Source organism: Echiichthys vipera (genome assembly GCF_963691815.1).
Source record: "Echiichthys vipera genome assembly, chromosome: 8".
NCBI classification, from domain to species: Eukaryota; Metazoa; Chordata; class Actinopteri; order Perciformes; family Trachinidae; genus Echiichthys; species Echiichthys vipera.
This window is the reverse complement of record NC_139833.1, coordinates 22426920-22440145: the sequence shown is the minus strand read 5'-3', so window position 1 is coordinate 22440145 and position 13226 is coordinate 22426920. Positions and strand designations below refer to the sequence as shown.

Sequence of the window (13226 nt, the reverse complement as noted above, 5' to 3'; positions counted from 1 at the left end):
TGGTTATTGGTTGGAATACCGTTTGTTTACCACTTTTGGAAACCCATCCATATAGTGAGGTTTAATAGGCAGTTGCAGTTTTCTTTTGTATCTTTTTTGAAAAGCATTGCCAGCCATGTATTTTTTTATTATATTTTTGGAATTGAGTATCTTTTAAACAAACGTGTCATTTTTGCTTACTGCTAAGAGTCAAAGAGAAATAGAAAGAATCAAGAAAAGAGTTGTAGAGTTTCAGTTCCAGCTGATATTTATTTCCTTCCTTGAAAAAGTTCTGTACACAAGATCATATCAACAATCTGACAGGCAGTGAATGGACACAATTTAGCTGGCATGAGTTTGCCCCCCCTTTCTTTGGGTCTCAAAAAAAGGGTGGTTCCTTTGTTTATGGCATGATTAGAGACAATAAATGATAATTCTACACAGCATATTGCACAGGATGGATGAAAAATAAAGTCAATATATTTAAAAATGCTTTCATATATATATAAAAAAAGAGTCCTGAACTGACCACCTTAAATGTAAGTAAGGATGTGTAAAAGATAGCCGTTCTAGACAGTGCCTGTCCTTGATAGCAACAACGTACATAAACACACAATCTTTTTGCTTTATGATACAGTCAAATATACAAAGATCACGTTTCATCGTTTTTCCTCATTTTTTCATTTTTTTTTCTGAAAAACACAACAGCTAATAACCTGAATCTGAAATACAAATGCTATTCACCATGCCATAAAGATACTAAAACAATTATTAGCTAATAAATAGCTGACAAGTAGAAAAGATTATATATTCAAATACAATGAGAAACGCAGAACAAGTAGGTGTTGCGGAACTCAAGTCAGAAATTTGAATATGCTTGATGTTATCATCCAAGTTGTTTGCTTGCTTTATTGATAGCCTGTTCAATTCAGAGTTTGATTGGCAAATGTGACATCAATTAATGAAAACATCAAGAAATATGTCAAATTTAAAGCTACAATCTCCTCATTTGTTGTCATAGGCAAGATATCTGACGGGAAATGCACAAAAATAAACAAGTGGCTGTTAAGATAGTGATGCTGTCAAACCCACATGGTCCACAGGAATAGCCTCTAGAAATAATGCATTCCTGTGTCTTTAAGGAGCCTGCAGACTGGCACTGTAAACGTAGAAGGTAGGCAGATACAAAGGCTGGTGCTGCTTTCAAGTGCTGTCGGAAAAATCGTAATTACATCCTTATAACCAGGTGGTTAAGTTTATCATGCCCCACTGACATTACAGAACGTTCAAAGATTGAACATCAAAGAAGTCTTGTCAGTACATGCTGGTAAAAGTGAAAGAAAGTTTGCCAATTTTTTATATTAAAAACACCAATTACACACTTGATTGATATTATCTCATCTGCTTGGGTCACTTTAAATAAAAATACCTTGGTGCCTTTAATTTCTAATATGAAACATTAGGCACCACAGTGATATAAGGTCTATTTTGCTGGCTGTCCTTACAAAAGCATTTGAGTAGGTCAGTAAAAATCATAAGTACGAGCTCACCATTGGCACTTGAAGGCAGCATGAAAACCAGCCTGCCTGGGTATTAAAAATGAGGAAATCCAATACAGCTGTATTAGTAGGCTACACACACCGATTGTTGACTCCCCCATTTTCTATATAGATTTGTACAAAAATACACTGAGAAAATAATCAAACTGTTTCCTCTCTTTTAAGTGTCCAAAAAAGTGTGTACATTTAAATATAAAATGAAATCAAAAGTTGTGTGTTTTTAAAACTCTAGCCCTTCGCCTGAGAAGGAAATGTGACAGACACATATTGACAAACAACCGTGTAAGAAAAAAACAGGACTAGATCATGTATACAAGAAATAAAAAATGATCAAGTCAAAAATGCTTGGCCCAGTATATAAATACAACATCCCATATAAAATGGCATCTGAATACATGTACAAAACAAAGCTCAGAGGATGAAAAAAAAAATCGGTGAGGATTTCTCTATAGCTATCATCTGAAATGAAAGAATTTTGGTCCTGAATCGTAGAGAACACGTGTATAAAGTTCAGCACAGATTTGAAGTTGCGTTTGAATCCTGAAGTTTGAAAAAATTACAACAGCTGGTGATTATTTCAATGTCTTTTTTTAAAGAGAAGAACCGAAAGCGAGCGCCACCTATCCATTTAAATAACCCTAATACTAGTTTCAAACTGCTCGACAGTCTCACGGGAAATCTCAGCACAAGATAGGAACAAAGTAGGCTATCATGCTTAACATGGTTGTTGTTGTTTTTTTGCTGTTGAGAAAATATTCGACTTTTAAAAAACACCAACCCACCTCGGTTTCAATAAAAATCCCTCTCGGTGACACACCACAATAAAAACGTCGCACGACAGTCCTATTTCTGTACCTTTTCAGTTGTGAAGATCACTTGGCGATTGGTAAAAAGTTGTGAAATGTCCCTTTTTTTTAAAAAAAAATCAGCAACAACATTGATTAAGTGAACGGCGGACCGCATTAACGTGCAAATCAATCACAGTTAAGTTGTTCAGTTCAGAAAACAGTTCAGGACTGAGGCTTTCACTCTAAGGGAACTCAGCCAGTCTCTCTTTTTCTCTCCTCCTCGTGTTTGCACTCCACTTCTGTGGTTCAACCAAGTCCCCGACTCACGCATCCAAAGAAAAGTACAAAAAGCAAGTTATTTGCTTTAAAGTTGAGCTCTCCGAGGATTTGCATCTCTTGTCTACATGGACGAGAAGGGACGGGGGCTATTCAGTGGGGTTTTACTGGTCTGGTGTAGGCTAGTTCGAACACAAACTAACTACGCCCACCGCGCCAGGAACTCCTGTTTGTTTGTGGTCATATTTCAGCTCGCAGGACATCAACGTTACCTGTCGTTTTTTTTGTTTTGTTTTGTTTTTTACCTTTTGCTCACTCAGTACGTGAACACCAGGTTGGAGATGGTGGACTCCAGCCAGTCCCCGGAGATCATCTCGCTGACTTCTGGCGTGCAGTAGTCGGGGAACTCAAAGTGGGAGCCCCCGGAGCCGGACTCAAAGTTCATATCCAAGTCTCTGTCCAGCACCGAGGAGCCAAAGCTCCCCAGCGACATGCTATCGAAGCTGGGGCTCGGGTTAATATCAAGCAAGTCGTCCTCAAACTCTTCGTCCTCCGAGGAAGAGGAGGAAGACGAGTGGGACGAGGCGGAGGAGTGAGATCCGGAGGGGGTCGGTGAGGAAGCCCGCCGACTGCTGTATGTGTGCCCGCCGTGGCGCTCCGAAGAACCGCCCGGACTGCCGCTGCTGCCGGGGGACTCGGCTCCCTCCTCCCTGCCGCTGGCCGCGTCCTCATACAGGCTGAGCGGGTCGCTGGATTCCGCCGAGCTACTGAGTGTCGGGCTGGCCGGGACCACAACCGAGGACGCGGGGCTGACGCTCAAGTTGGCCGCGCTGCTCCCGAAGACGTACACCCGCTTTGGCTTCTTGCCATCCGGTATCTGCTTGGCTGCTGAGGAGACAGTTTTGGACTTGTAGAGAGAGTTGTGATGGTGCTCTGATGTGTGCTCAGAGGCAAACGGTGATGCTTTGGTGCTACTGCTGCTGCTCCCGAAAAGTGATTTGTGGGGTCTGCTGCTGCTGCTGGGTGATTTGGATCCATTCTTCCTCGAAGATGAGGACGTCTTAGTGCTGGTGTTGTTAGAACTACTGTTGAGTTTCTCTCCCTTGTCTCCGGTAGTGCCAGGCTTGGAGGCGCTCGATTTCACCTTCTTCCTCGGCCGGTACTTGTAGTCGGGATAGTCCGCCATGTGCTTGAGTCTGAGCCGCTCCGCCTCTCTGATGAAGGGGATCTTGTCGCTGTCTCTGAGAAGCTTCCACCGCTTCCCCAGCCTCTTGGAGATCTCGGCGTTGTGCATGTCCGGAGACTGCTCCATGATCTTCCTCCTCTCTATCTGGGACCACACCATAAACGCATTCATGGGTCTCTTGATGTGGCCGCTGGGAGTTTTACACCATGCCGGGTTCTCGCCAAGCTTGTCCCCGGCGGTCGAAGAAGCCGTGGAGCCCGGGGAGAGAGGCGAGGCGGCCGGATCCAGGTCCATGCACGCCCCGGAATCGGAGCTCGAATCTCCGGCGAAAAAGGACAGCGCCTCGGCGGTGCTCTCTGTGTGGCTCATTTTCTGCACCATGCTGCCCAGTTATACACACAGAGGGAGAGCGGTGTACTTGCTCTTTCTCTCTCCCTCTCTCCTTGGTCCTCCGATTCACTTTAAAGCAAACTCAGCTCTTTTCTCCCCCTCTTCACAGTTTGAGCTGAGTAAAAAACGAAATACGCGCAAGAAATAATTCACTCCTGAGATGTGCAGTAAACTCGAGAACAGTTCAGTCCAGTGTAGCCTTAAAAAGGCTAGATGTGTATAAAAAAAGTTTAATTTCCAGGTTCTGTGTTAAAACAACACGGACAGTATACAGCCCACTCTCCACTCAGTCCCTTGTTATCTGCCTCTCAGTCTCTTCCTTCTGTGTTATAAAATCAATTCAGCCGTGTGGCGGCTGAACATAGTCTATGCAGATGCAGAGCGCTGACTGAGTGCCACACTGTGCACTTGGGCTCTTACAAAGGGCTCCAACGTACAGTGTGTAAGGTAAGTGCTTTTCTCAGTATCAGCTCTCTCCCCTCTCCTAGAAACAAAAGCTATGCATGCTGGGGAGGAAAAAAAGAAACCTAGAGTTACACTGTCCGCCTTCCATCTGCAGACCTGCAGTCGAGTTTCAAGCAGCCCTCCAGTCTCGGCCCCCCTTGCTTGTATTTATCCCTTCCCGGAGATACAACGGCGATAAAAATCCACCAATAGGACGCTGTCGCTACCCTGCCTCAATGCCAAAATCACGCCTCCCTCTGCGCTGATTGGTCGAAAATGGAATCCAATAATAATCAGCGCGTGCAATGAGGAGCCTCGTGTCTGACCTCATTCCAGAATACAACAAGAAACTTCAAATTTTTTTCAAGAGACACTGGCTTATGTTATGGAACCCCGTTTTACCCTCTTACCACGAGCCCATATGTATGCCATTAACATATAGCTGCATGGGAAGTGTACTTTACCATATGGAAACTTTAACACTGAACACAGTCTGTGCCTCAGCGTTGCCTTGGTAATACAGAATAAAAGAAGTGTACTCTCAAATATGTATTTAAGTTTCTAATTTTGGTGTTATAATACTGAATAGAAATAATCTGGAGCCAGAACACATTACAGCTGATGTAGTTATGCATTCGCGTTTACAGCGTGTCCAAGATGCTGTGGGTAGTAAAACCTTTAAGGTTCACCTTTTGAGACACAATATTTTATCAGATGCACTTTATATTTTTTTAAACTGATCACTTTTAGGAAAGAGGTGACTTTTTACTAACTGAATATTGTTTTTTTAATCGGAGGTCTGCCTACAGGTGGTCGCTGACCGAGGTCTTGCATCACCGACACGTTGTTAAACAGGACCAAGCTCAACAGTTGCGCCTCTCTAACTGAGCGCTTCACAAACAGGGAAATGTCTCTTGGACACATCATGATCGCTAAGCTGGTGTGAGAAAAGACTCAGAGCTGTATGCTCTGCGCTTTCACCTCTCTCTCTCTCTCTCTCTCTCTCTCTCTCTCCCTCTCTCTCTCTCTCTGAGGCGGGGTTGGGCGGTCCTTTGTCACATAACACACACGAACCAACCCTCCCCAGCTCACCAGACAGAGAAAAGCGATGGAGGCGAAGAATCAGGCGGCGGTGTGTACAAACTGCCAGTGCGAGCACATCCATCCGCAAACCTAGTCTAAACTGTCGTGAGCACAGTTTTCTGCGAAGTGACACAAATAAGAACGGGTGACAGAAAAAAGCACGGCGCTACGCCTTTGCGCACACGTAAACACTTTTACGCACACACGAAGTTATATCCACTCTACTAAAAATAAAAGAAAGAAGTTGTGTATAAAATAAATGATTAGCAGAATTATCAACAGAACCATTAGCTGACTGTTTCTTTTCTGAAAAAATACTTTTAATAATAGCTCTCCTTTATATAGCTCACCAGTAGTTACCAATCTTTGTGTTATGTAGTTTCCACAATAAAGTAACGAGTCATTTGTTTTACTTTAAATCACTAACAGCTCCAAGACAATGAAAGGCGGTATGAGGAGGGATATACTAAACCGACACACGGTAGGTAGAGTCTATGATGCAGTGTTGCATGGTCGCTAGATGGCGTCGTGGAGCCAGAGAGGACTCAGCTGGGCCGTGATGCAGAGAATTTAGGGAGGGTAACAGAGATCAGACCCAGTATCCAGAACAGTTACCAAGGGTGAATTACATAATGTCTCTGTGCCAGGGAGAGGCATCCAAGCGTTGTTCAGTCTGTGCGTGTGTGTGTGTGTGTGTGTGTGTGTGTGTGTGTGTGTGTGTGTGTGTGTGTGTGTGTGTGTGTGTGTGTGTGTGTGTGTGTGTGTGTGTGTGTGAGGGCGTGTTAAAGCAAAGTATGGATATCATGACTGTGGTGAGGGGGAGCAGTAACATAAAGGACAATTAAAACACTTTGGAGTTTGTAAAAAACAGTGTGAAATCATTTCACCTTCCAAGAGAGCACGTCTCTGCACATGAAAATGTCATCAAATATAAAATGAATTGGAAATTGAAATGTAAGTAGGTGTGTGTGTGTGTGTGTGTGTGTGTGTGTGTGTGTGTGTGTGTGTGTGTGTGAGTGCGAGTGTGCCTGTGCGTGTAATAGAAAGAGTGAGATGGACGGTCAGATGTTCTGAGTCTGAATGAGAGGAGAGTCAGAGGTGACTTGGATCACCACTGGGAAATTAGTATGAAAGTCTCGTCACCAATGTTACTGGATGCATCTCACTGGGTACAATTATATTCAATATGGCCTCATATCTGCAGTGCATCCAAGTAAAGCAATGGGTAATTGCGCTCCAATTTGTGTGTTCATGGAGCAGAACTGCAATGGAAATAAGAATGTTAACTCATAAACTCACACCGCTCCTCAATGCCATTTTAATAAGGAACTCCAGGAAAACCTTCTAGAGTATAAGTATATGCTATAGAAGTAACAACGCCTTGTTGAAAAAGGGCTTAGCTTTCTGTATACTGAACACACTTAAAGCAAAGACCTGAAGTTGCTCTACAGTATATTCTCCATACCTTTTTTTCTCTCCTCCAGCAAACCCTGCAGGATCTAACTGCAACCGGTGACAGCTGGCTGCTTTTTCAGCTAACACCTTATTCAATACCTTGAGCAGGTGTCCTGTATTCTACTCTATTCGACAACACAAAGATAAATAAGACCTTTCACCTAGTTTTGGCTTCATAGTTAACTTGAATACACATGTCTATTTATTGGCTGCCCGTACTTCTCTGTCTGTCTCTCTTTCTCTCTCTCTGTCTCTCCCTCCCTCTCTCATTGCACACATTAGTATGCCAGACACACACACACACACACACACACACCCTCACACTCTGTCTCTCTCTCTCACACACACACACACACACACACACACACACACACACACACACACACACACACACACACACACACACACACACACACACACACACACAGACACACACAGACACATACACACACACACACACACATGACCTGAAAGGATAAGTAGTGCATTCAAACTTTCCTCTCGCTTTCTCTGTCCCTCTCTTTTACTGCCATTGTTCCAGTGAGGTGCAGCTGCCACGCGAGTTGGAGTGGGTCGCGTGCCAACCCTAATCTCAACAGGTGTTCTTTTGGGTGTCTCTCGCTCAGCCCCCCTTCTCTTCTCCCTTGCTTTGTCCTCATTCTCTTTTTCTCACTCTCTTGTTCTCTCTTTACCCTCCCCCTGTACTTCACTTTACTTCTCTTTCTCTCTCTCCTTCCCACTTTAAAAAAAATGTTCTTTATTAGAATGACCGTAATTAAGTTCCCTTCTGCCGAAGCATGTTGTACAGAAAATATACAGGAAACAAATCCACATTGCAACATTAATCACTGCACATATACTTTATTAAACTGTACTCAGTTACTACACAACATACAGAGAGTTAAACAAATCACTACAGAATACAATAGTAAATTATAAAATGAGACTAGGATCAAGATTTTGAATGAGCTCAGTCCAGTTTCATGCTTTCCCTCAGGCTGCGACATATTTTGCTGCTACCATGGCAATGTCAGTTTTTCTTCAAGTAAATATTGAATTTTGTTTTGGTCTGAGAGTGTGTCAAACTCTTGGTAAGCTAGTTTTATTTTGGTAGAGAACTTGATCTCTTTATACAGGCTGTGATGTACCAGGAGGTCATGCTCCCTCTCTGATCGCTCTCACTGTCTCCCCTCCTTCTGCCTGCACTCTCTCTTCTCACACTTCTCTCATTCACTCCTCTTTCTCTGCTCTCTGCCTCTTCTCTCTGTCTCTCAGGTCTCTCTCCTTCTCCCTTCACTTTAGCTCAGCTTGTTTTACTGGCATGAATGTTAGATGAACAGTGTTGCCAAAGTACCCCCATCTCTCTTTCTTTTCTCTCCCCGTCTCACTTGCAAGATAAATCTGATCTGAGGTCATCTGTTATTCAGAACACTGACACCATATGGTCAGCCACCCACTCAGAGTACATTCAGTCAGTTTCATGAAAACTTAAAATCTTCCCATATTAAATATTGATGGAACTGTATATTGACCGGCTGTCACAAACCCTGCTTAGAGTTTAGCCTGCTAGAACTTTGAATCATAACTAGCTAATCCATTACAAACAACATTGACCTGAAAAAGTGAACTTATTCAAAGACAATGCTTAAACCAAAGGATTATTATTCAGACAAGTAAAATATAACAAACTAGAAGGGCACTCAGAGGGCGCAGACCTCTGGCAAAGCCATGCAGTATCTTGCAATGCTAATAAAAGTGAAAAATATTTTGTGTATCCGCCCTGTGATTAATTTCTGCTTCTTAATTTAATGAGTTCTCTCTTGGCCCATGCTACACTCATGTAAATGGGGCCAGTAGTTTATCCATAATCCTGCAAACAGATAAACCAACATAAAAAGGCAATAAAGATAGAAAATGCAAGAAAGATAAAGAAAATGAAAAAAAACTACATTAAAAGGGAAATGTTTGCCAAAGTTATCGACAGTCTTAACAAAAACCAACACATTTATATTAACAATAATGATTCTGCTCTCCTACATCATGTTGTTCATCAAAGCCACAGGTCGACCTCTACTGCAATTAAAAATAGGATGCTTTAGGAGCTACCTTGGTTGCAGTTGCCCCGGTTAACCCTGTGATGTGGTATTGAAAGGATTGCACTATGCTAAAGGATGTCAGTGATGCGAAGAAGTGAGAAAAGTTTTAATTGTTTCAGGGTTGTTTTTTATCCTGGAACTGATGGAACTCTGTGTCCCCACGCACCCCAATGTTCATCATCTCTAAAACTCCTGATTATTTTCACCGCATAAACTGGCAGGCTGTGTAGAATACCACAATAAACAATAACTTACCAGTTTGATGAACATACACACAGACATCTGCATGGCTCTTTTGCAATCACTTAATGTTTTTTGTGCAAGAGTTCAAGATAACCAGTGCATCTTGTGCATACAATCACACTTTGACAAAGCCTGCCACTCAAACAAGAGACTGAGGTGGACCGCGTACCTGCCACCTTCAGTGGCTCTGAAGAGATTTAATCAGTGGAAAGAGAAGGCATTCATATATATAGGATTGTGGTGGATTAGAGAGGCTGGTGAGAATCACAAGTCTTCACTCTGCCTTCACAGCATGACTGCCATAATTGGAATTAAAAAAAAAAATGGTATGTGCAATTTGAGGTGTCTACTGGTTGAAGACGGTATAATAAAATTGAAACAAGAATAAAATGGGCTCATGTGATTTCGGAGAGGTGTATGTGGATGCACCTTCATCAATTAAATAAAAAGCCACAGGTATATTTTGCAAAATACACTGTTAACGAGGTGGATGAGCAACACTTACACCAAAATTGCAATGGGTGATTGCTCCCTACTGTAGGTTTGAGGCAAGAAAAAAAATAATTGTGTCCCTTCATGACAGTAGGGCCAACATAATGTATCACTAAACAAAAGTGCATACAATGAATCTCTTTGATTTATTATAACTACTGTCATCAAAGTCAATGTTAACAACACAGTCTTTTACAACCCTGTAACAGACAGATGGCTGGTTACTGTATATGTAAAATGTATTTATTCAGTCGTATTTCTAAAGCTTTGTTTGAACAGGTGTTTTCAGGAACAGATACAGACAAAGATGCAGACATAAATACACACAGAAGAACTCTCTCTCTCTCTCTCTCTCTCTCTCTCTCTCTCTCTCTCTCTCTCTCTCTCTCTCTCTCTCTCTCTCTCTCTCTCTCTCTCTCTCTCTTTCTCTCAAAGTCTTATCTTATCCAGAAAGAGCAGCTGCAAAGTATGACCCTAGCTTAACTGTTAATGATTGGTGGTGGTGGTGGTGATGGTGTGTGTGTGTGTGTGTGTGTGTGTGTTACTTACCCCCACAATCTCTCTGCTTTCTCAACTGACAAGAGCTCATTATTAGTGGTCTAGCTTTGATTTGTGAAGTTCAGGAAGGTGATTTTGAACATCTGTCGCATTTCAAGGTTGTTCCTGTAGGAGAGAGCAAATACAAGCTGGGCTAAACTACACAGGTAGTGATCAAGTGGAATACACACACACACACACACACACACACACACACACATTCAGCAGGTACATTTTTTTCAGCATAAAGAATTATGTATAATGATTATATTTTTTGAATGCCTCAGACAAAGTTTTATCATCAATAGATCTTTACATTATTAAAGTGTTTGCTTAAATAGTTAGTCATTTCTTGCAGCATCATTTTATTGTCCCATAATGTACTTGTTGCATAACAACTTTACCATTTGTCATTACTTCACAATGTGAAGTTGTTTGCTGCTACATTAATGTTATGAATATAATAATATATGAATATCGACCTTTAAGATTATTTCATAGTCTCCTCCACAGGAAACAGCACATTAAATGATCCACACTCACCTTCATTTCATCAGAAATGGTTTCATAAAATAATTAACAGCATTAGCTGTATACAGTTTTGAAATGTATTTCAGGTCTGTCATATTGTTTTGCATTTGATTGTATGAGCGTTCATGATAACTGTGGTATTATATTGAGTCATATTGGATGGAAAGTTTTCAGCAGAATTACCTCTTACATTTGAATATTTTCTCAATTATAATATCATATAATGTAATGTATTTATAACTGAAATGCTTGATCCTAAAAGAGTGACACAAGGAAGTGATGAACAGGGCGTAGCAGGGTGTAAGAGGCTCAGGTTGCTGACAAAGGAATAATACTCTCACTGTCAGAGTTAACAGTGGTTACGCACTTCATGTGGTTCATGCATATTAAAGTACACGTGACATTTGGCATCTGGCCTTCATGTAGAAAGTGCCACAGTGTGAGACACCATGCTCTCTGTCATTGGAGTAGGTGACTGGTCACCGCAGAGACTATTTCAATCTGTCATGCAAGGTTATAGAGTGGCTCAAATCAGAAATAAATGTGTGAACAGTGGGATGTGTGCCTCTGTCTGCATATCCCTGCATTTATGTATTTGTGTGCATATTTATGTGTTTGTACTTGTGTGAGTAGGCAGAATTGTCAAGTCTGCATGTCTGTGCATGCTTATCTGTGTGTATTTACATATATTTGCGCGTGTGTGTCTGTTTGTCTGTCTGTCTGTCCAGTCAGAGGTGACCAGTTGTCACCGAGCTTTGACAGAAACCAGGTATCAGAGAGGCATGGTGTCACCTTGTCTTCTCCAACCTTTACTCCTGGGAGCCCGTGTGTGTGTGTGTGTGGATGGGTGTGTGTGTGTGGCATAACTCTCTTGAGACACGTCCTAAACCACCCCAGGCAGGCTGCATGGATGACACACATGGAAGGGTCCCAGAAGTGAACCTCAGGTGATGAGGCGGCAGTGTGTGTGTGTGGTTCACATCTCTTGAGATTCACCTCCTTTAGAGAATGGATGACACACACACATACACACACACACACACACACTCACACACACGCTCGCACACACGCACGCACACACACACACACACACACACACACAAACACACGCACACACACACACACACACACACACACACACACAGATGGTTTTGACATAACGGAGGTTGAGCTCTACTCTTTCAGAGGCTTGATGGTGCAGTCAGTCAATATCAGGGTCAGGGTCAAAGAAAGACAGGTAGGGGGAAGTGTGAGGAAGAAAGAAGAAAAAAGAAAGAACATACTGAGAAGAGACAAGAGAGGAAAGCAAGGCTATAAAAGAGTGGATGAAGCCTCAGACCTCACTTGTTTTTATGACAGACAAAACAAGACAACCACATCTGCATTTAGGTGATATAGATAGGCACTCGTCACAATGCAGTGACATGGTACATGTTATACACACTTTCAAAGATACACAATACATCAGATGCCATACTCACAAAACATGCTAGGGTTAAAAGTAGCACTTCACTGACTGAGCAGGGAAAACTCACAAAAGAAAGGGCCATGATACTTTTGAACTCCTAAATCTTTGGTAAGAACTTTATTAAAAAATGAATAAAGAATATAAAAAAGAATCAGTAAAAGTTTCCCCTAGTAGCTCTTACATTGCTACAGTATGTACCAATATATCACCTCTGAGAAGGAATGGCCCCAGGGCTGAATGTATGGGCAAGATGTGAACGTGTTTTCAGTTGTGTTTTAACAAGTGAGCACTACCTGAACCTGTTTATATCTTGTAAATATTACGCAATATGTATTAAAGCAATGTCTGTGACCGATCTCATATGAATTTATTAAAATATAAGATTAGTATCCTTAATAATTTGGCGCTTGGGGTTTCTTGGCATGTTGACAAATATATTGATTATTTGTCATCATTTCTAAATAAGCAGTTTGAGAGCAAAATAGATTTAAAAAAAAAATAAAAATACCAGTCAGAAAGGACACTGCATTTTGTTCATCTCTTTAACAAGGATGGATATTATTTCTATTCTCTGTCTTCTAACATATTAGAAACATATTGGATGTAATCTATCCTCCACCCAGCAAAGTGACAAAGTGCTTTCTCACCAATTACTGACTGCCAACTCCTTGTTCACACCTGGCAGGCAGAGGATATGGC

General features: G+C 41.8%; 1 protein-coding gene across 1 annotated transcript; it reads right to left on the bottom strand.

Annotated features, from left to right (window-relative positions):
• Positions 1-263: 263 nt before the first annotated feature.
• Positions 264-4749, bottom strand: sox4b (SRY-box transcription factor 4b). Its single transcript, XM_083918237.1, has one exon. The coding sequence runs from the start codon at positions 4167-4169 to the stop codon at positions 2919-2921; it is 1251 nt and encodes a 416-aa protein (XP_083774363.1). The 5' UTR covers positions 4170-4749; the 3' UTR covers positions 264-2918.
• Positions 4750-13226: the final 8477 nt, after the last annotated feature.